Source organism: Schistosoma haematobium, chromosome 1, assembly GCF_000699445.3.
Source record: "Schistosoma haematobium chromosome 1, whole genome shotgun sequence".
NCBI lineage: Eukaryota > Metazoa > Platyhelminthes > Trematoda > Strigeidida > Schistosomatidae > Schistosoma > Schistosoma haematobium.
Window position 1 is genome coordinate 73108081 of NC_067196.1, and position 24157 is coordinate 73132237.

A 24157-nucleotide genomic window follows, 5' to 3' on the forward strand; every position below is an offset into this window, starting at 1 on the left:
CAGCTGTGAGGGGACTGAGTTGTGGTTTATTGGAATTCGATCTATTGATTATCACGAAGTGAGTCGACCTGAAAATAAATGTATTGATATGTTCTGTTAATTCAGTTGTAATCTAGCTAATCTTGTGTTTGGGTGCTAAATAAATCCCCATCTGTCGATCAGTCTTTTGACTTCTTACAGGTGTCGAGTCACTTCGATAACCAACGATAATCCAGTCAACCACAAGTCATGTCATCGACCTCCTGTAGGATTGAGATATTCAAGCTGGTTCATCACACAGTTGTAACTGGTCCCATGTTTGTCTAACTGAGTGGCGATCGAATCCTATCGAACACTTGAACCATTAGCCACTCAGAGAAGCGATGGAATTCCATCACTTTTGATACAAGAAAATTCGTTAGTCTTGACAGAAAATGATACCGTAAAAGTTGAAGCTTTATCGGAATATTTCAGTAAAGTGTTTTCTATCAGTAATGAGGAATGACCAACGATTCATTGTGATCGTGGCGGCTAGTCATTGAGAAAGGTACTGTTTTAAGGCTACTTCAGCACCTCAAACCTGATAAGTCCAGTGGTCTTGCTGATATTCATCCTAGGATTATGAAAGCCATATCAGATGTAATTGCTGAACCTTTAGCGATACTGTTCGACAATCAGTGATTGTGACCTGTGAGATGTGATCACGTCCAACTCCCAGATCTTAGCTAAAATATTAGTCAATCTCTTTGCTAAAATTGTACCACCATACTTAGAGACGTCTGGAGCCAATCCATCTGGACCAACTGCCCTTCCTTGTTTCAGATTAGCAATATACTTTTGAAATTCAGCTCGAGTTGGGGAACCTACTTCAATGTTCCTTTCAGGATTTCTGCGAATGGTGGGTAATTATAGAGTAGCTGAAGGCCGACTGAACTACTCCTTAAGAATCGTCTTTTGCTAAGATAGTCTCAATTACACCTGACTTCTTAATTCCAGTTTTTTTATTAGTCTGACATGCTGCCTTGTGTTACCTGCAGCCATCGCCTTTTCCATCTCTTTTGCTTTCGTTGTCCACCACTGCTCACGATCGTTTCTTAGACTTTTGGTTAACCTAGATCTGATTTGTTTTCGCTCTTCATCGTGTTCAGAGCGTGATGGGATGAGTTTACGAGAATCCATCTGTGCAATAGACTTAGTAGAAATCCATTGGTTTTTGTGACCCTCTGGTTTAAATCATCAATAGATGTCACTGCTGTTTCGACAGCTGCTTGTGTATCTTTCCAAGCAACATCTGGGTAAGCCTCCTTTTCAGACTCTATCGTTGTTGCTACCTTGACGTGGTGGTCGGGCTTGCCTATCGTGATGAAGCAACCGAGCTATACTGGCTGGATCAACTGTTCCTCAAGGTCCTACCATGTCAGACAGGTCGGTTGAAGAGCGGTAAGACTTAAAGCAACAAACCCAAGGTCCGAAGGCGAAGTCATACTGCTGACTGTACAGAGGTGTGACAGCAGTAAGGTGTTTCCTTCAGACAACCAGCATGACGGCGATGCTGCCTTCCCACAAGAAGGGGTGGGGTTAGAAAAGGTCGACCCTAAAAATGCACACCTCGCCTTACCTCATGGGTGTCCGTCTCCGGCGGTAAGGTCTCAATAAGTACGGAGCTAACACAAAAATTACCCATAAAAAGGTCGTGTGTGACCGACCTCAAGCAGTTGTTACTTGGGCACTGCTCCCAGGTCACTAAGACCACCTCTAATCCAATTTCCTTTTCAGGTACCTCCTCCTCCTCCTCTCGTTTTCAGAACTACCTAAGTGTGACCTAGAATCTACTTTCGGCTTTCTCATTACTCAATTCAATTCTAATGGGTCTTCTTAGTGTGTCTTTTCTGCGTCCAGTGAGGCGCTTGCAGATGCGTGCCCTTATTAGAGCATTCTCGGAGTCCAAACAGGTATTCCAGAACGAGCAACAATCTTCTATCGACCTTCTCCAACGATGACTGATGGCAATATGGTCTATTTGAGTCCATCGTTGGTTTGGTGCAGGAGGTTGCCATGTTAGACGAGTCAGTCAGTCAACTACAACGTAGGACCAAGCACATATGTGCATCGGTCCAAGTTGCCATACATCATTAGCACTACAAGATGAACACCGGATTCATAGAATATATAAAAGAATGATTGCATATAAGGATATGGTACAGCAAGAAAGAATTAGTTCGTAGAAAGAAAGATATGAAGCAATTTAAGGGAAGACAGAGAGTGTAAACACCTGCGCCATTTTGGTCGATTCTGAGCCATGTCACCCAGAGTCTCCGACTACTCATTACGATAGTTGCGTGGACCCCAACCAAGTAGTCTGCATCTACCAACATGGCTCGGACCACAAGTTAGTGACTTCAAGCACTGATGCCACGTTTTGGTTTGGCCGCCCCGAACATCCCGAACACTAGTCAGCATTGCGCGTCGTGGTAATCGGTGTTCAGGCATACGTAACACGTGGCTCAACTATCTCAGTCGATGAAGATTCACAACTTCATCAACTGATTTACCATCATTCCCTAATACCCTGCGTTTAACCTCACTATTACTTACGCGGTTATCCCAGCAGATGCGAGCAATATTTCTAAGACATCTGTGGTCAAATACTTGTAGCTTACGGGTATCTTCTACTCTTAATGGCTACGTTTCGCAGCCGTGAATTAGAACAGAATGAACTGCTGCTCAGTATACTCGTCCTGTCAATGCCCGAAAATTCAGTCGACGAGAACGTTATTTCCAACAGTAGGCCTTTTTCCCGAGATAGTCTCACTTACATTTGACTTCTTAATTCCAGTTTCTTTTATTAGTCTGACATGCTGCCTTGTGTTACCTGCAGCCATCGCCTTTTCCATCTCTTTTGCTTTCGTTGTCCACCACTGCTCACGATCGTTTCTTAGACTTTTGGTTAACCTAGATCTGATTTGTTTTCGCTCTTCATCGTGTTCAGAGCGTGATGGGATGAGTTTACGGAAATCGATTAGCGCAATGGACTCATTATACTGTGTTTCTCAGTATCCCTAAAATTAGTGTGATCCGAAAACAAACGATTGTCTGGACTGTGTTGCAGTGAACGATCACCATTTTCTGATGGCTGTTGCGGGATCCTAAAATACCCATGCCATTTTTTTATTTATTTAGGCTACCTACTTTTGCATTAAAGTCACTTGCTTCGAGTTCTATGTCTAGGCGTTTAGCTTAATGAAGAAGTTTAAAAAGCTTTCTGTAAAAGTCATTTTTCACTTTATTCGGGCTGCAGTCAGTGGGAGCGTGTGTCCCTATCCTTCCGATTTTTTACGAAACCCTTTAGCCGAACAACACATAGACGATTGTTAATGGGGGTCCACTCTATTAGTGATTGTTCCGTCCTCGTACTAACTGCTATGCTTACACCTGCCAGTCCACGAGAACTAGCCATCGGGTCGCCAGATACACGGAAGGTGTATCTCTTTGCCTCTCCGTTTTGGCTAGGTAAGGTCAAGTGAATGACGACAGTAGGATCCTGTATGCGTGTTTCGGAGACGCAGCATACATCAATGGTACGAGATTCTTGAACAACGATTGTTCCAGCCAGTATAGCTCGATTGGTTCATCACGATAGGCAAGCTCGACCATCACGTCAAGGTAGCAACAACCGTTGGGCTTCTAGTTAGTGGTCAAACTGCTTACCTACTTACTTACGCCTGTTACTCCTCGTGAAGGAACATAAGCCACCCACCAGCACTCGCCATCCAATGCTGTCTTGGACAATCCTTTCCAGCTCTTTTCATTTGTTACTCATCCTTTTCATATCTGCCCCTATTTCCCGACGTAATGTGTTCTTTGGCCTTCCTCTTTTCCGCTTCCCTTCAGGATTCCAAGTTAGGGCTTGCCTCGTGATGCAGTTTGGTGATTTGCGTAATGTGTGTCCTATCCATTTCCATCGTCTTTCCCGAATTTCTCTTCAGCTGGAAGTTGGTTTGTTCTCTCCCAGAGAAGGCTGTTGCTGATGGTATCCGGCCAATGGATGTTGAGTATCTTGAGTAGACAACTATTTATAAATACTTGTACCTTCTTGATGGTGGTTGTTGTAGTTCTCCAAGTTTCAGCTCCGTACAGTAGAACTAACTGTTTTGACATTCGTATTGAAGATTGTGGCTTTGATATTTGCTGACAGACAGTCGTTTTGAGTTGCACATGTTATTCAATTGTAGGAATGCTTTCGTTCCTTTACCAATCCTCACCTTTACGTCTGCATCTGCACCTCCTCGTTCATCGATGATGCTTCCTAGATATGTGAATGATTCTACATCTTCCAGAGTTTCGTCATCAAGTGTGATTGGAAAACTGGTCAGACTGGGTGTCTTTGAATTCCGCGAAACGAGGTGTGAGGTTGTTCGGAGATGCCTACTCGAAACTGAACTAGAAGTGATGTTTGTGTATACAATAAGTGGAATGGGAGGGACAGTGTATATATATAGGTGAGATTGTTTGTAAACTGGTGTACTGGCCTAGTATTCTTACGCTAGTTTCAATTTGAAGTCAACTAGTGCGAGATGTTAATGGCGCAGTCATGTCGCATTCATGTAACTAGTTTTGCGGTGAGTTAACGAAGCTTCCTATGAGAACAGTCGTGCTTTCAAGACGAAATGAATCTGCGTGTTATTTGGTTTGAATTTGGAAACAACAGAAGACTGGATGTCCTGTATTAGTCTTGGCAATGATGGTCTCTCTGTTGATCCAACTTTCTTTTGAGTGTCGACAGATGGATTTTCAATCACGTGCAGAGGTATGATTCTATGGGAAATTCGATAGTCAGCTGACAAGTAATTTGTTCTAGGCTGGTAGACTGTTTTAGAGTGTCCTCGTAAATTCTCTTTTTTTGAGGTCAAGAAAAGTAAGGGCATATCAGATACAGATTTATCACTAGGTAATTTAAAATTTGTGATCGATTCGCCTCTGGTTCTTCTATATGGCAATGGAATTAAGTTTAGTTTAGCCAGTCGAGCATCGCACAGGAGCATTGTTATTCCGGAAATGAGCTAAGCCACGATTCTCGGCACCTTTTTCAACAGCTCGTTATCTCTTTTTAGGCAGGGACTAGCTACTCGTATGCGGTACTGTAGTATAGGACGAACGAGCACTGTACACAAATTCGAAAAGCTTTTAGCATCTACATGGCTTAAGGCCCTATGTATTGAACATAGGATTCTAAAATCTTTGACGATTATTGCACGGTAGTGTGCAGTCGTTTGTCTAACGATAACTCCTAAGTCATCACGTGTCTGGACAACAGGTAAATCAATGTTATTCACCGTGTATGTATCCGTACCTTAGTGACCAATATGCATTACAATGCACTCGGAAGCACCTATCATCAACTGCCAAATTTCAAACCAGTTAGATAATTTCTCCAAGTCATTTGAAGCCCAAAGCTATCAACTTTACATTTTGTCGCTCTCCGTATCTTGACATCGTCAGAATATAGCAACACCGATGGTGATAGAAGAGGAGGAATGTCAGTTACATACAAGAGGAACAACACTAACTCCAAAACTGTACCCTGAGACGCTCCGCTAAGCACAGTTTCTCAGCTAGACAATTTGGAGTTCACCCGTACTCTTTGTTGGTGCCCAACTAGAAAGTCTTTTATCCAAATTAATAAATTGCCTCCAACCCCGATATTACTTAACTCATAACAGCGGATTGTGAGAAACTTTGTCAAAATCTTTGCTGAAGTCAATATAGACTACGTTTATACGTAGCTTTTGATACTTAAGCGTGCACCAACTTCCACGGGCTACTAATACATTGATGAGACAGGACTAACTTACTCTAAAGCCATGTTGCTTTTCAGAAAGAATTCGGTTTCCATCGAGATAATTGGACAACCTAAAATTTTGACAACTACGCTAGTTATAACTAGCCTATAGGCTTACGCGTCGATATTCCTCGAGCTTATGTTTCGTACCTATTTTAGAGACAGGGCTTACTATAGCATTCGTCCAGTCTTTTGATGATGGACCCTGGGTTACAGATAGATTGAAACAGATGCCAGAGGAATTCGTGACAAAATGTACTAGTTCCCTTATTAACCCAAGACACATTTCATTCGGTCCCGTTTATTTGCATATATCAAGCACTTCTCGTGAATTAGAATCGGCCTAGAATCAGAACATCCTATATTAGAGTATAATAGCTACCAAAACATGGCTGGTTAGTCAATCCAGAAAGAATGATGGTAACCCGTGTTTGCGAAACATTGCTAATTTCGTTGTGGTGACACAGAACTTTGCGAATCTGAGAGGAGAGAGTAGTGAATTGGGGCCGAAATATGTTGGTGAAAGTAACCAGTGTACGGAATTATTTGTGGATGAGGAGAAGAGATAGGGGGAAGTTGGTTGATTGTGTCCTGTAGACCTAATTGTTCTCGCTTTTTTCAAAGTCATCGTGGTAGTTGAGTGTGTATGCTTGGTCAGCACTCAAACTTTGGATTTCCTAACGCGTATAATAGGCAACTGAGAAATCGTGTGAATCAGTCAAAAATGCGAGCACAACACTGCATCACTGAACTTGTAAGTGTCCTTTGTAGAATACTTTCGAACCTCACCAGCTGTCCTAGTTAGCTAATGAATGAGTAGCACGACCGAAGCATTGTCTGAAGCTACCTGTGCACTTCATGAAAGTTTAAACCTGGAAGTTTCCATAACATTTTCTAAAGTGCGTCATTCATTTGTGTTGTTTTGCTTGATTTGTTACATGAGATAAAATAATTATATTGTATTAGGTTGATATCGTGATTTTATCTGATGTTAGTGACCGGACTGAACCATGTTGGTTGGTCAGAGGTAATCGACTAGAAAAAGTGAACCCAGGTTTCGTGCCGGCTGGCACTCATCAGTAAGGTGCGACTGGAATCTTGAGGGAACGGACGTCCTTTGTGGAGTCCGAGCCTACGCCACTCAGTGTCGTAGTCGAAGGCGTTAGCATGAAGCGATTCGGGTCTCTATCGACGTTTATATCTGAATCAAGCATCTGAGCTAGCATACCATCTACTTTTGTCGATTGCAACATTTTCATCCTTACGATACCAGTAGAGGTTTTCCTCTTGACATTCTATTGACTAGTCAGCTGTGAGGGGACTGAGTTGTGGTTTATTGGAATTCGATCTATTGATTATCACGAAGTGAGTCGACCTGAAAATAAATGTATTGATATGTTCTGTTAATTCAGTTGTAATCTAGCTTATCTGATGTTTGAGTGCGAAATAGGTCTTCATCTTTTGATTACTTGTTTCCTCATCTATGTATTCTGTCTTACTTCATCCACATCTTGTTCTGAAGCATGAGTTTTTTTCTTACGAGCGATCAATTATTGGAAGCAATTTGGCAGATAGATGACCCTGTTTGGTCGAAATGTAGGAAATATATGAATGGTCACATATAAGACACTGAGCTGTCGATTTTCATACATAAATAACCTGTTCGTCGGTTGTCCTGACGAGACCCGGTTTTAACCCGACCGTTGTTGCTACCTTGACGTGGTGGTCGGGCTTGCCTATCGTGATGAAGCAACCGAGCTATACTGGCTGGATCAACTGTTCCTCAAGGTCCTACCATGTCAGACAGGTCGGTTGAAGAGCGGTAAGACTAAAAGCAACAAACCCAAGGTCCGAAGGCGAAGTCATACTGCTGACTGTACAGAGGTGTGACAGCAGTAAGGTGTTTCCTTCAGACAACCAGCATGACGGCGATGCTGCCTTCCCACAAGAAGGGGTGGGGTTAGAAAAGGTCGACCCTAAAAATGCACACCTCGCCTTACCTCATGGGTGTCCGTCTCCGGCGGTAAGGTCTCAATAAGTACGGAGCTAACACAAAAATTACCCATAAAAAGGTCGTGTGTGACCGACCTCAAGCAGTTGTTACTTGGGCACTGCTCCCAGGTCACTAAGACCACCTCTAATCCAATTTCCTTTTCAGGTACCTCCAGAAGAACCCTTCCTCGGTGTGGGCAACCGGGAAGTGATAACCGCCCTCATACCTCTAACAGCATTCAAGATCACTGTATTCATAATGAACCTCCCTCTTCAATTCCTGTTATTCCTCCTACATCGACTTTCAACGCTAAACTTTTTCTTTCGGCTTCCTTCTCAAATGTCACCATAGCCAACGATTCTAGTGCTCAAAACATTGTCCCAGGTCTACTGAAACCTCGCTCCAAACTACACATTGGAGCCTCCAACGTACGCACCCTATGTCAAATCGGTCAGCAGGCTTCCTTGGCTAAAACCCTAGAGTCTCTTTCCATTGATGTGTGCTGTGTCTCCGAAACACGCATACAGGATTCCAGTGTGGTCATTCACTTGACCCCACCTCGGCAAAACGGAGAGCCAACGAGATACACCCTCCGTGTATCTGGTGAACCGATGGCCAGTTCTCGTGGACTGGTAGGTGTAGGCATAGCACTAAGCATGAGGGCGGAACAAGCACTATTAGAGTGGATCCCCGTTAGTAGTCGTTTAAGTGCTGTTCGGCTAAACGGCTCAGTAAGAACTCGGAAGGATAGGGACACACGTCGTTGCCTTTTTGTCGTTTCTGCCTACGCTCCCACTGACTGCAGCTCAGATGAAGTGAAAGATGAATTTTACAGAAAGCTAAACATTCAGACAGAGTACTCGTAGCAGGTGACATTAATGCCCAGATAGGTAGCTTAAATCAAACAGAAAGGCATTTAGGTGGGTATTTTAGTATTCCGGCACAGCGAACAGATAATGGTGATCGTCTGCTGCAACTGTGCTCAGAGAATCGTTTATTTTTAGCAAAAACAAATTTTAAGCATACGGAGAGACATCGTCTAACATGGCAATCCCCTACACCAAACCAACGATGGGCTCAAATAGACCATATTGCCATCAGTCATTCCCAGACAGTGTGAATGGGACATTGAAGTAGGTCCCCCAACCCTAGCCAAAGTTCAAAAGGCTATAGTTAATCTGAAACGAGGAAGGGTAGCTGGTTCAGATGGATTGGCTCCAGAGGTCTTCAAGGATTGTGGTCCAATTTTAGCGATTAGGTTGACTAATATTTTAGCTAAGATCTGGGAGTTAGACTTTATCCCATCTAACTGGTCACAATCACTTATCGTCCCAATATATAAGAGAGGGTCAAAATCATCCTGTGACAACCATAGAGGGATTAGTTTAACTAATATAGTATCTTAAATACTAGCCTCGATAATTATCAGACGCCTAACTAAGACTCGTGAACTGTAAACACGAGAGACTCAAGCTGGCTTCAGACCTGGTCGTGGCTGCATCGACCACATATTCACCATTCGTCAGGTTCTAGAACACAGGTCTTTCTTGACTTGAAAGCAGCATTTGACTCGGTAGACCGCGAGATTCTGTGGCAGTGTCTGCCATTGAAAGACGTACCACAGAAGTACATAAACCTTGTAAAGGCTCTTTACTCGAACACTACTAGTCGAGTCAGAGCTTATGGCGAACTGTCATCTGCTTTTGCAACCTCAAGTGGTGTCCGTCAAGGCTGTTCACTTTCCCCATTTTTGTTTAACTTCATCATAGACCTATTGATGGAAATAACTTTCTCGTCTACTGAATTCTCGGGTATTGATCTCCTTCCAGGAGGTCCACTTATCGACTTAGAATACGCGGATGACATAGTCCTGTTTGGTGAAGACGCTGATAGAATGTAGAGTCTTTTGGTAGCACTGAGCAGCAATGCCAGAATGTTTGGAATGCGCTTCTCTCTCTCTCTAAATGCAAGTTGTTGCTTCAGGACTGGTCTGCGTCAACACCTAAACTGAGGATAGGGAGTGAAGTAGTCGAACGTGTTGGCAACTTCACTTATCTTGGAAGTCTGATCAGCCCTAATGGGTTGGTGTCTGACGAAATCTCAGCACGGATTCGAAAAGCTCGCTTGGCTTTTACCAACTTACGTCACCTATGGCGAAGGCGAGATATCCGTCTATCAATAAAAGGACGAGTATGCTGCGCGGCAGTCCGTTCTGTTTTAATTTACGGCAGCGCAACATGGCCATTAAGAGTAGAAGACACTCGTAAGCTATTAGTATTTGGCCACAGATGCCTTAGAAATATTGCTGGCGTCTGCTGGGATCACCGGGTAAGTAATGGTGCGGTTAAACGCAGGGTATTTGGGAAGGATGGTAAATCAGTCGATGAGGTTGTGAATCTTCATCGACTGAGATGGTTGGGCCACGTGTTACGTATGCCCGGACACCGATTACCACGACGTGCAATGCTGACCGGTGTTCGGGATGGTTGGAAGAAAGTTAGGGGCGGCCAAACCAAAACGTGGCATCAGTGCTTGAAGTCACTAACTTGTGGTCCGAGCCATGTTGGTAGATGCAGACTACTTGGTTGGGGTCCACGCAACTATCGTAATGAGTAGTCGGAGACTCTGGGTGACATGGCTCAGAATCGACCAAAATGGCGCAGGTGTTTACACTCTCTGCCTTCCCTTAAATTGCTTCATATCTTTCTTTCTACGAACTAATTCTTTCTTGCTGTACCATATCCTTATTGTAATCTTTCTTTTATATATTACCACCTCTGAATTAGCTACTTTTATGAATCCGGTGTCCATCTTGTTGTGTTAATGATGTATGGCAACTTGGACCGATGCATATATGTACCTGGTCCTACGTTGTAGCTGACTGACTGATCATTAGCACAAGGGTAATCTACAGTCACGAAAAGTTCACCTATTGCAGTTGGGAGACCCTGATTCCAAACCAATGGTGCATGTGGGCTACAGTATCCTGAGGAAACAAGTGGCGTATGAACGCATTGTAGCGGTAAATAAATCCCCAAAATAAATAGCTCTGTAAGTTTTCGACATTGGATGCTGACCAGATTAGTTTTAGTAGACTCACCTAGCTGAAGGCGCTCGGTCATGCATCCGCACCAGATCACGTGTGAGAACGCCATGCTCAACATCTACTGCAATCGCTAGCCAGACTAGATCAGACAATTCCGATATATTGGCAATCGTCAAATACAACTTCTGATCTCCTCGATTCTGTCTTTTGATTTCTCTTGGTGGGTACCAGTTATAATAGAAGGTGTTACTGGTAAAAGCGTTGTCAAACACTGAATACCTGTGCCATCTTCATTGGTGAGCCCGACGTGATCTGGCACACCAAATCGTAAACTGTGAGTCTGTCCCATTTTGGGATTCTATATATCATTGGTTTATTTTAATTTTTTATACATTGTGATATTTTTTTCCCGCGTTTTTGGATATCTATATATTTTCCACTCGTGTATCCTCGTACTTAATTTTCCCCTATGACTGAACAGACCCCCAAAGTATTTAAGATTAAGACTATGTCCCCACCCTCGTTCCAACTCACGCCCTTCTGACCCGACAATATCGAAGCCTGGTTCTGCTACGCAGAAGCCGACTCCCACGAGCACGGCGTGAACGACACACGTGCACAGTTCCTCGCAGTGGTCAAGGCACTACCGCGAGAATTCAACAGGTACGTAACACCTAGTATGTTTACTAGTGATGTTTCTGAACCGTACGAAACCTTAAAGCGTTCCATTCTTAAACGAGGAGACCTAACCGATCGACAAAGGTTAGACCAACTCTTTAATAACATAGACCTGCAACACAGTTCTGCGACGGACATGTTGCAAAGGATGAGAGAGGTTATAGGCCTAAGAACTTTCGACGAATGCCTATTCAAACAACTTTTCTTGTCTAAACTTCCCCAACAGGTGCAAGCAGTCCTGGTCTCGTTTCAGAACAACGCCTTAGACGAGCTGGGTACATCTGCCAATCGTATCTTAGAAATTACGAAATCTTCTACTACCGAGGTTTTTTCAGTCAAAGAAAAGCCTCAAACGACTCAGAATGACATAACCGAGTTATGTCATACACTTACGCGTTATCTTAGCTTTCGTAACGACCGTAAGCGATCACACACCCCACGTAGAAGCACTTCACGTAAGCGATCTGTCTCTAGACCACGAGAGACGGATAACCCCGACTGGTGCTGGTATCATAACCAGTATGAAAAGTCTTCCAGAAATTGCAGAAAACCCTGCAATTTTCCCAACTCAAAACCGATTGACTCGAAAAACAACTCGGGAAACTTCCAAGCCGGCACGCGTTAACGGCAACCGTAGCCGGCGAACATAGCCGTCTGTTATACGTCACAGATGTGACAACGAGAGTTCGCTACCTCGTCGACACTGGCGCAGAAGTTAGCGTTCTCCCAGCGAATCCCAACGACCGACTTCACGAATCGGCTTTAAACTTACAGGCGGCAAACGGAAAACCTATCGCTACGTAATGGCAAAAGGTACGTTTACCTTAACGTGGGTTTACGCGAACCCATTCACTGGATCTTCGTTGTTGCAGATGTTTCTATGCCAATCTCCCACGTTTTCCTGCTTATAAGCGTTATGTCCGAGGCTTTATCTAACTGTAAGCGGGCATCATACCCATTAATCTTGAGAGACACATACTTTCTACGGTTATGGGAGCCAGCTTTGTGAAGAGCTACTGTTACTTTAGCTGTTTGTGGTTTGAACCTCTTAGAATACTGTTTCGGTTGGCGGTGTTTTTGAGTTTTGCAATGACTTTCTCTGTGTCCTTTTCTGGAACACATAGTACAACGATGATTCTTAAACGGACAAAACCTTTTGAAATGCCAACCGCCACATAACCAGCATAGGGATGATGGTTTTTTGCTGTCATTACGCAGACAAAATCAGAATATTCGTAATTTTAACGTCGGTGATAAAGTGCTCGTCAAATCATACATTGGAAAAAATCGTTGGGAACCGGGAGTTATTGAGAAGAGAATGGGGAATGTTTTATACAAAGTGCGTGGGACTTTCGGAGTGTGGTTTAGACACATTAATCAAATACACAGAGAGAAAAGGACTCTAGTCAGGGTAGATAGTCAAGTGAGGCTTCCGCTGGATATAATTACAGATACTCCAATGACAGGAACCCCAACAGATACTCATAGACGCCGAATACCCAGAAAGTCCGAACGCCGCAGGAAACCAGTTATAAAGCTGCAAGTAGACCCGAAGAAGAAGTCTTATTTTTTGAAAGAGGGGAGGTGTTGGGGTGATCCAGAAATCGCTTGCAAAAGACAAGCAAGCATCAAGAAACACTAAGAAGTGTTTCGTCCAATCAGCGTTCATTTGGAGTCTTGGCCAGAAATATCAAGGTAGCGAAACGTCACATGCGGAAGCTCTGATTGGTTGGTTACTACAGTACTACTATGCTTAGTAGCATTCCAGAATATTCCAGCAACCCAAGGACATTTAGATATATTATAAGAACCCTATATTTTTTGTAATAGAATGGACCTCGGAGTAAAGTATTTTCCCTCATACTTGCGTCTTCTCTCTGGTGTTCAAGTCGCTGTGCAGTTCTAGCTTTCGGGGTACCAGAATAGCTTAGGAAACTAATATAGCGTTCAATCGATAAGACTTATCAGTAGACGATAACTCGTGCTGAAGATCAGTGTCTTCTTTTTGAAGTTGGGCGAGTTTAAGAAGGTCGATTCCTTGGAAACTGTTCAAGAAAGTTATGCGAGACAAAGCGGCTGCGACTACATTGTTTGCTCCAGAAATGTGTTGAATATCTGAAGTAAACTGCGAAATGTAGCCCAGTTGTCGAGACTCACGAGGTGAGTACTTGTCTGAAGAGGAGCTTAAGGAGAAAGTAAGAGGTTTATGGTCAGTGAAAAGGGTGAATTCACGGTTTTCGATATAATGTTGAAAATGCCGTACAGCACAATACATAGCTAGGAGTTCCCTACCGAATGTGCTGTACCTCGATTCGGTGTCTAGCAACCGTCTAGAGAAAAACGCCAAAGGTTGCCAGGAGTTGTTAACCCATTGTTGTAAGACCCCTCCGATTGCTGAGTCGGATGCGTCTACTGCGATACTAATGGGTGCTTTAGTGTCCTGATGTGCAAGCATTGTTGCTTTAGCGATAGATAAGTTCCTTAATTGTGGAGGATGCTTTTTGTGCAGTCTCGTCTAAATTAGTGGATTTCGCATTTCCACAAAGTTGGTCGGTAAGAGGTTTCATGAGTAACTCACATTTCGGTATGAATCGTCTATAGAAACTTACAAGGCCGTTAAACGTTCGTAGTTGCTTGATCGTGGTCGGTTTTGGGCAATCCAGAATTGCCGCCACTTTGGTCCTAAGGGGTCGAATGCCTTGAGCATCTATAGTGTGTCCTAGGAAGTCTAATGAGTCAGCTCCGATTTGGCATTTCTGAACGTTTACAGTAATGCCATGTTTTTGTAGTCGGTCGAAAACAAGATCCAGATGCTTGAGATGTGATTCTCTGTCCAGACTTGCTATTAAGCAGTCATCAACATACGCATGTGCGAAGTTGAGACCTCGAAAACGTCGTCTATGAATCTTTGGAATGTTTGAGCAGCATTCCTTAGACCGAAAGGCATTCGCAAAAATTCATAGAGCCGAAGGGAGTAATGATGGCGGTTTTCGGTATGTCGTCTGTGGCCATGGGGATTTGGTTATAAGCTTTAACCAAGTCGATTTTCGAAAATACAGTTGTACCTTTTAAGGTAGCTGTCAAATCGTGAATGTGAGGCAACGGGTAACGATCGGGAATGGTTTTCGCGTTCAATCGCCGATAGTCACCAGTTGGACGCCAATCGTTGCTGTCCTTTTTAGGGACCATGTGCAACGGAGATGCATATGGGCTATTTGACGGTCGTATGATTCCTAAGTCTATCATGTGATCGAACTCGTTTTTCGCCAACCTTAGCTTTTCAGGGGCTATTCGTCGTGCTTTAGAGAATACAGGTGGTCCTGTAGTCGTGATGTGATGTGTAACATTGCTGGTTACACACGGTAATCTCGGTTGCGTTTGTTGTATCCCAGGATACTTATCGAGAAGTGGCTGATAAAGTGGGTCTATCATATGCTTAATTGTGACTGGGGATAATCTGCAACCAGAGAAGGAAGTTACGCAAACGGATAAATTAGTGTTTCCGTCTACTAGCCTCCGTTTGCGCGTATCGATGATCAGATTATGGTGTTGTAGAAGGTCCATACCAATGATTGGCATAGAAACATCTGCAACAACGAAGATCCAGTGAATGGGTTCGCGTAAACCCACGTTAAGGTAAACGTACCTTTTGCCATTACGTAGCGATAGGTTTTCCGTTTGCCGCCTGTAAGTTTAAAGCCGATTCGTGAAGTCGGTCGTTGGGATTCGCTGGGAGAACGCTAACTTCTGCGCCAGTGTCGACGAGGTAGCGAACTCTCGTTGTCACATCTGTGACGTATAACAGACGGCTATGTTCGCCGGCTACGGTTGCCGTTAACGCGTGCCGGCTTGGAAGTTTCCCGAGTTGTTTTTCGAGTCAATCGGTTTTGAGTTGGGAAAATTGCAGGGTTTTCTGCAATTTCTGGAAGACTTTTCATACTGGTTATGATACCAGCACCAGTCGGGGTTATCCGTCTCTCGTGGTCTAGAGACAGATCGCTTACGTGAAGTGCTTCTACGTGGGGTGTGTGATCGCTTACGGTCGTTACGAAAGCTAAGATAACGCGTAAGTGTATGACATAACTCGGTTATGTCATTCTGAGTCGTTTGAGGCTTTTCTTTGACTGAAAAACCTCGGTAGTAGAAGATTTCGTAATTTCTAAGATACGATTGGCAGATGTACCCAGCTCGTCTAAGGCGTTGTTCTGAAACGAGACCAGGACTGCTTGCACCTGTTGGGGAAGTTTAGACAAGAAAAGTTGTTTGAATAGGCATTCGTCGAAAGTTCTTAGGCCTATAACCTCTCTCATCCTTTGCAACATGTCCGTCGCAGAACTGTGTTGCAGGTCTATGTTATTAAAGAGTTGGTCTAACCTTTGTCGATCGGTTAGGTCTCCTCGTTTAAGAATGGAACGCTTTAAGGTTTCGTACGGTTCAGAAACATCACTAGTAAACATACTAGGTGTTACGTACCTGTTGAATTCTCGCGGTAGTGCCTTGACCACTGCGAGGAACTGTGCACGTGTGTCGTTCACGCCGTGCTCGTGGGAGTCGGCTTCTGCGTAGCAGAACCAGGCTTCGATATTGTCGGGTCAGAAGGGCGTGAGTTGGAACGAGGGTGGGGACATAGTCTTAATCTTAAATACTTTGGGGGTCTGTTCAGTCATAGGGGAAAATTAAGTACGAGGATACACGAGTGGAAAATATATAGATATCCAAAAACGCGGGAAAAAAATATCACAATGTATAAAAATTAAAATAAACCAATGATATATAGAATCCCAAAATGGGACAGACTCACAGTTTACGATTTGGTGTGCCAGATCACGTCGGGCTCACCAATGAAGATGGCACAGGTATTCAGTGTTTGACAACGCTTTTACCAGTAACACCTTCTATTATAACTGGTACCCACCAAGAGAAATCAAAAGACAGAATCGAGGAGATCAGAAGTTGTATTTGACGATTGCCAATATATCGGAATTGTCTGATCTAGTCTGGCTAGCGATTGCAGTAGATGTTGAGCATGGCGTTCTCACACGTGATCTGGTGCGGATGCATGACCGAGCGCCTTCAGCTAGGTGAGTCTACTAAAACTAATCTGGTCAGCATCCAATGTCGAAAACTTACAGAGCTATTTATTTTGGGGATTTATTTACCGCTACTATTAGATGCAGTCCCATATTCGCTGGTGACGAATAATTGGTTCATACGCCACTTGTTTCCTTCGGATACCGGAGCCCTTGTGCTGCATTGGATTGGGATCCGGTTAAAGTGACGAACATTCGCTTTTCCTCTTCTCATTTTCGTAAACAGCATCATCGACACGAGAAAGCAGTGAGTAGGACTTCCCTGGCAGATGCTGTGTACTCATGGTCGTCTGACAGCATTTCGAAATGGATGGCGGGTCCACCTCGCTCTTGGCTATACCAAGGCATTTTGGGGCGAGTGTCTATTTGGACCTTGTTAGGTTATTACCAAATCCAGTGAACATGGTCGAAACGAGAGTCGAGAGTTTTGAATAAGCTTAAGAGACATTTGTTGTGTCTAATCACTTTAGATTTCTTGCAGCTTACACAGGAGCGTGTCCACTCACGTCTCAATTTATAGCTGCTTACTTATTTACTTCCAATGGAGCATAGGCCGCCGACCAGTATTCTCCAACCCACTTTGTCCAGGGACTTCCTTTATAGTTCTATCCAACTGTTGATCATTCTTGGCACTCCATGGTGCTGAAAGTGCCACACAGCACAATACACGGCTAGGAGTTCCCCACCAAAAATGATATACCTTGATTCGGTGCCTTGCAACCAACCCGAGAAGAATGCCAAAGGTTGCCAGTTGTTGTTTACCATTGTTGTAAGACTCCTCCGATTGCTGAGTCGAATTCTTCTACTGCTATATTATTGTGTACTTCGGTGTCCTGGTGTGCGAGTAATGTTGCTTTAGCGATAAGTTCCTTAATTGTGACGAGTGCTTTTTTCACGCTATCGTCCAAATTAATGGATTTCGCATTTCCGCGAAGTTGATCGATCAAGGGTTTCATAAGGTACACGCAATCCAATATGAACCTTCTATAAAATCTCACCAGGCCGTTAAACACACGTATCTATCTGTTCGCGGTCGGTTCTAGGTAATACAGAATTGCCGCCACTTTGCTTTTCAGAGGCAGACACATCGAGAACACCCACGTAGTCGGTTCTGATTTGATGTTTACAGCATTGGTGAGTGCTGCCTTCACCAGTTGGGGAAGCTCAGGCAAGAAAAGCTTTCTAAACAGGCCCTCATCAAATGTCCGTCGACCAATGACCTCTCGCATTTGTAACATCATTTCTGTTGCTGAGCCATGTTCTAGCTCAATGTTGTTGTAGAGTTGATTCAACGTTTGTTGGTCGGTGAGATCTCCACGCTCAAGAGTATTTTTGAAAAGTTTAGTATGGTTTCGAAACATCACTAGCAAACATACTGGGTGTGACGTGCCTGTTGGAATCGCGCAGTCGTGCCTTCACTGCGACTAGAAACTGTGCACATGGGTTTACAAAGCCGCGCTCATGGAAGTCAGCTTCTGAGTAGCAGAACCAGGCTTCGATATAGGAAACTTTAATCCGTTTAGTCCGATTGTCTTTATTTTCTTGGTTCTTTTGTGTTCCCGATGATAAAAAATCTTGAAGATATCCAAAACCGTTATTTTTCAACTTAGAATATGAAATTGAGAGTACAAATTTGTTCTAGCACTGTGAACACCTGCTGCTCGTGGCATTCCCCAGGTTGATGTGACGTTTGATGTATATGCGAACGGTGTTGCGTGGATTTATTTACAGTTACAAATTGTAAACATCAAAAATATCTCAGATACCTATTCGTTGAATAAACTTCGTCGTTTTTATGGATGATCAATTTTTATCTTCGGTTCACTGCACCCTGTTCGACCATTCTATAACCTTTAACAGATGCGTTAAATATGAAAACCAAAGAGTTCATTTTATCGCCCGATGGGAAAAATGTATTTTTGCAGCTTTCATCATAGATATACTGCTGGAAATAAAGCCCTCGTCTGGACTTTCGGGAACTGACCTCTTGCCAGAAGGTTCGATGATGATATAGTCGTGTTTGGTGAGGACGACGATAAAATTCAGAGTCTCTTGGTATCACTGAGCAACAATGCCAGGATGTTTGAAATTCATTTCCCTCCTTCTATCGTAACCAGTGGTTGGGGACTCTGGATGACATGACTCAGAATCGATTACGATGGCATAGGTGTATACAATCTTTGTTTTCCCTTAGACCATGAGATAATATTATTTTTACAATCATAATACTTTTGCGAAATGAACGCTTTTTACAATTTATGATGCCGATTCTACAACCCACATAAATTTAGTTCATACTTTTACCACTTGGACCAGTCTAAAAGCCACTCGTACAGAGAGACAGGGACATATCTCAGTACGCTATACCGGATTCGTCACTTAATCCTTTTTCTTTTCTGTGGCGCGGGCAATTAACCCTGTACTAGAATAGTTCTTAATGAGAAATATTTTTTCCGAAACATCTATTCTTGTGTACTAATGCTAATAATATACTTGCTGTATAATCCCTAAGTGTATGTAAGATTCGCCTGTCATTCATTATTAAGTGTGTAACGATATTTGACTTCGTTGTGTTTGTTGACTTTATTACTACTCGTCCACATTATATATAATATTTTGATATAATACTGATTTCATTGTCATTATTATTATTATTGTTATTATTATACACCGAAATAATGTTGTTAAACTTCGAACATACTTTAATATGCAAACGAACATAAAATCTTTTCCACAAAAACCCATCTTTGTCTGTATCTATATGTACGAAAATATTTATTTGATACCATTTAATTATTAATTCTTTTCTTCGTTGGGCATACTTGTAAAGACGGCTTTGAAAAGAACGAAGTCGCCAGAGGCTCTAAAAGAGCCGAAGTGACTATCCAATCAGGACCTGGTAGAACTTTCTAGAAGATCAACGCGACATACTATAGATGAGCATAGCATGCCTCCACACGGGTTGACTGAATTATAATGATGTTATAGCCAATACCAATAACTATAATTACTCATGTTTTTCTGTACATTTTTGGTTCTTGCCCAATAATCACTCTCCTTTCTTCTTCCGTCTTCTGATTTGGTACTTCGGGATTCTACATGTTTGGGTGCCGTTAGTTGTATGTCGTATTCTGCCGTTATTAAGGAGAGAGAGCAACAATACCCCCACCAACGTATGCTCTGAAGCTAGTTATATAGTGAAGTGTTTATTCAATGATTTTTGTAACGACAAAACGAAGACCACAATTTTTTTATTGGTGACACCATATGTGATCACATTTATATTCAATATCTACTGTTTCCCCATATTTTTATGTAAAAATGAACACTATGGTTTAATTGTGATAGTACGCACATGTCTTGCTTTAATTAAATTAAACACTATACCTATCGTCTGTTCTTCGACTTTATTGGCCCCAGTGCCGTTGGTGTTAACAGGTTCAGAGGAACCTTCCACAATCTAGTGAACAAATTTTTGTTTTTATCTCATACAGAGCATACAAATAGCACTCACTTCATAACAAATGTTATCATTTAAGTACTTTTATCCTCTTTTGTAGTAAGTGATATTTGTAACCGTTTTGCGTTTACAATGCTGTCGGTTATTAGGTCACCTCTGAGACTCCTGTACTCCAGTGGGTAAATTTTCAGTGATTTAAGGTGCTCTTAGCAAGGCTTGAATTCGAGTCCTGAAACTGGTTTCGTGACGTATAACCTGCTAGAAAATCTGACATTTCATTAGAAACCAGTTTCATTGTCATATGAATCTCAAGGAATTAACACGTGGTCGTGTATAGCGTGCTAGCTTTGAACGCAGAATGAGACCAAATGTTCATAAAATAATGAGAAAGCTAAAGACTTCAACTACAGAAACAGGCCGCAAGGTGCGATTTCGGAGAGCAATTGAAAATTCAAGTTCTTGATCGGTTAATTTCTGAGATAAATATTCCGAATTTAAAAAACAGTTAATTCAAAAACCTAAAAGTTCATTCTCAGAAATCAAATCATGTATTAACTATAAGTCAATGAATGAGCTTGATTTTCAGTCAGTGAGCATTTCTAATACTTTGCTTAGTTGTCATTTTGAACTACGTTATCAATGCTGCTCAAGCTCGCTTTGGTTAATAATGATTCCCATTTAAATGAGAAATTAGATTATTCAAAGAAGGATTACATAAGAAGTTACAGGGTTGAGCGCATTTTGGTGAGTGTTTATCCTGTAGTAAATTTCACTTGCGTGACTCATGTGTCTTTCACCATGCTAAGTGCTTGAGTTGTGGTAAAATGGGACAAATTTTTTATATCTGGTCGTCGCAGATTGCTGTGCCGGAAAAACAAAACGCTGATCACTTATACTCGGAACGAGAGACCACGGCAATTCCCACGATACGAAAGTAAGAACACAAGACTGGTATAAGTGAAGATTTATTAGCCCCAGACACTATGACAACGACGAATCGAATATAGTCTAAAATACACTGGTTTATATGTTGATTGTACACCCATTTTGATTAATAATTAGGATTAGATTACATACTCAGTTATAACAAATCACTTACTGAGCATAGTTCATGTCAAGTGAATGGAAGAATATCGTATATTATACAGAAGAAAATATCATACTGGGAAAACAATCAAATACTACACTGAATGATCCTCACGTTGAATCAAAACGGATGTAATGTTGAATAAAACTGATAATGAGTAATTCAATCGAAAATTGACTTTTCTTTCCATCATAACATAATTATACAATAAGAATATACGTTTAGTATTGGTCCATAAAAGGATCCCAAAATTACCATTCATTATGTTTCTCGAGTCCTAACAACATTAAGTCGGTCTGTAAAGCTGCTGTTCACTATACCACTAGTGATCATAAACCTCGGATTTTATTAAGTTGGGTGTTTGTAATCATGATCTATATTTGTCAACGATTTTGAATGGTAGTGTCCATATTGAGAAGTGATTCCATACCTCCCTTGGTTCATCTCATGTCACAGGCAGTATAGAGCTTATTATTTCATCAAAAAACTTGAAGTATTGCGGGACAACCCACTGAAGAATCAGTATTGGGTATAACTGAACTCAAGCTACCATATGAGTATTCTCTGAATTGCTAGTTTGAGATGATAACTTTATACATGTTTTGTGAGTTTTCAGTTAGTAAAGCAGAACCGTCGATACTGGATTATAAAAAGTTGAATAGGCCTAAAATGGAGTCATCTTCATTAGTTTCCAGATAGGACTCTGATGCTCTACGTAAACACATGATAACTGCAGTGGGGGATGAAAACTCAGCCTATAAAACTATAAGTGTGTGTTGATCCAATCTTTCCTAAAAACGAATAATTCCTTATGGTCCTTGAGAAACAGTACAAAAGGTACTGAATGATTTTTATGCGAAACGCATAATTGAACCGATCCAGTCTTCGGCATGAAGCGTCCCTATTTTTAACCCTGTTCTTATGAAGTCTGATGGCAAGACCCATAGAATATATGATGATTATAGATTAACACTGATTTGTCATTTGTTAAAACAAACGTGCACGACGCTGGAGGCTGAAATTATTCTTAATTGACTTTATGGTTTCAAGGTATTCCTCTTATATCAATCTTCATCTATTTTGACAACGGTTAACACTCCAAAATTTGGGAAATTCCCATAGTGTGAATTAGGACAACGTATATAAGCTAACAATATTATTTCCGATTAGATCCTCATCATACTTCAATGTACAGTAATATTTATGTGCATATGCTGAATACTCCTGTCACCACACAATCAATTTGTACTCTTTACTTATTGTGCTTATTTATATAATCTATTCCACTGTTATCACTGAATCATAAACTTCACTGGTTAGTTTGATAATTTCGTATATGCATATAAATAGAACCGCATATTAGAGTGAAGCCGGATGACGATCTAATGGAAATCAATATTATTCGCTAATATATGTTACTCTAATAAACTCTCCTTTTGGTTTGTTCGAATACAACGACATTCCATTTGGTTTAATCTGTTCTTCAGTCATATTTCAAGAAGTGATGAATAATGTAGTCGGTGATCTTAAAGGTGTTGAAGTTTATCAAGATGATCTTATGGTTATGATCTTATGATAAGGTAGCACATGATCAGAAACTCATTGCTTTTTTTCATCGTTTAATTGAGGAAAAATTACAGTGAATCCAAATAAGTGTTCATCTTGTGTATCTAGTTTTAAATGTCTTGGATACCCAGTTGACGTTAACGGTTTTAAACCAGATATAAAGCGACTAAATCCATTGACGAATGCACAATCTCCGAAAGATATCAATGGAACTCTTCGATACTTTTGATGTATACTCAAGGTTGGAATTCTAATCAGAAATGTAGATTTCCTCTCTACTTTGTTAAGTGAGATGAATTATCCATTACTCCTGATGGTGTTGTGTTTAAATCATCGTGTTGTCATTTCTCCTTCATTAAGTAAATCTGTCACTGAAGACCTTCATAGTAAACAATTGGGTGCTGAAAAACTGAAATATTCAGCAAGGCTCACATGTTGGTGGCGGTAGATAAATGCAGATATGTCACATAGCAAAAAATTGTGGAAGATGTCGTAAGTTGAGCAATCATCCTTCAAAGTGGACTACACGGTCAGTTCTGTCTGGAGCCCTGAAGAGAATTCATGTAGACTATTGTGGTCAATTTCTTGACAAATACAATGCATTTGTCGTCAATGATTCTTCGGTTTAGGTGCCCGAACAGTATCCGAGGTCCTACACAAATCATTTGTGTAGCGCATGCACTTTTGGTGCATCTTGTACTAATATTTGTGTCTTTTTCTAAGTGGCCTAAAGTTTTTCCATGAAGTCGCCAAATCCCGATTTCACAATTCAAGCATCGAGAAAAGTTTCTAGTCAGAAGGGGTCTCTTTGGTATTAGTGACTGATAATTGCTCTCATTTTGTAACAGACGCAGTCACTACCTGGTTGAATGGTATAAAGTACAGACATCTGTTCAGTGCTTTCAGACAATTCTGTTCTAATAGTAAGGGAGAACGTTTCGTCAAAACATCCAAAACTGCTATTAATTTCATTGCTGCTTCAACAACCGACGAACTGAAGAAGGGATTAAACATATTCCTACATCAATATAGAAATGTTAAACATTGTTTAACGAGACCTCGTCAAGGTTATTAAAACGAAGGGTTCTACGTTCGATTATGAGGTGCGTAACGGGGTAAAAATCATCATGTATGGCGTTGTTTATAGATTCTGTTTTTCTTTCTAGTGCAGGGAGACCAAGAATAAATGCTTTGGAAGACGAAGAGCAAGCCCTGCATGCTCTGAACCTACACGATGACTCGTAAGACTACCTAGTAAACTAGCTTTCTTTTCTGTACATAACCCGCGAATTTTAATTTTCAAATAAACGACTAGTGGCTTCCACTCCGTGTTCTATCTCTTAGTGTGAAGTTCTCGGCTAAAATTGTGTGTTGTGGTTTCAGTACTTCTCTGCATTTCAGTGACTGCTGATTTCACAT

The 24157-nt window shown here is 41.7% G+C and overlaps 2 protein-coding genes across 2 annotated transcripts in view; one reads left to right on the forward strand and one right to left on the reverse strand.

The window, feature by feature from the left end:
* The window catches only part of MS3_00002073 (uncharacterized protein), a 38840-nt gene extending 18750 nt beyond the window's left edge, over positions 1-20090 (forward strand). Inside the window, exon 5 of the mRNA XM_051209634.1 lies at positions 19456-20090. The gene's annotated coding sequence lies outside the window, so the exon portion shown is untranslated. The remainder of the gene's footprint in view (positions 1-19455) is intronic.
* Positions 924-12460, reverse strand: MS3_00002075 (uncharacterized protein). Its single transcript, XM_051209636.1, has 2 exons — positions 2852-12460; positions 924-1010 (listed from the first exon to the last, which is right to left on the reverse strand). Exon 1 carries the CDS (start codon positions 5019-5021, stop codon positions 4617-4619), a length of 405 nt encoding a protein of 134 aa, XP_051075091.1. The 5' UTR covers positions 5022-12460; the 3' UTR covers positions 924-1010; positions 2852-4616.
* Positions 20091-24157: the final 4067 nt, after the last annotated feature.

Bases quoted from the DNA above. Each gene is read 5' to 3' on its own strand.
- MS3_00002075 (XM_051209636.1), bottom strand. From the start codon at position 5,021: ATGCTCCTGTGCGATGCTCGACTGGCTAAACTAAACTTAATTCCATTG.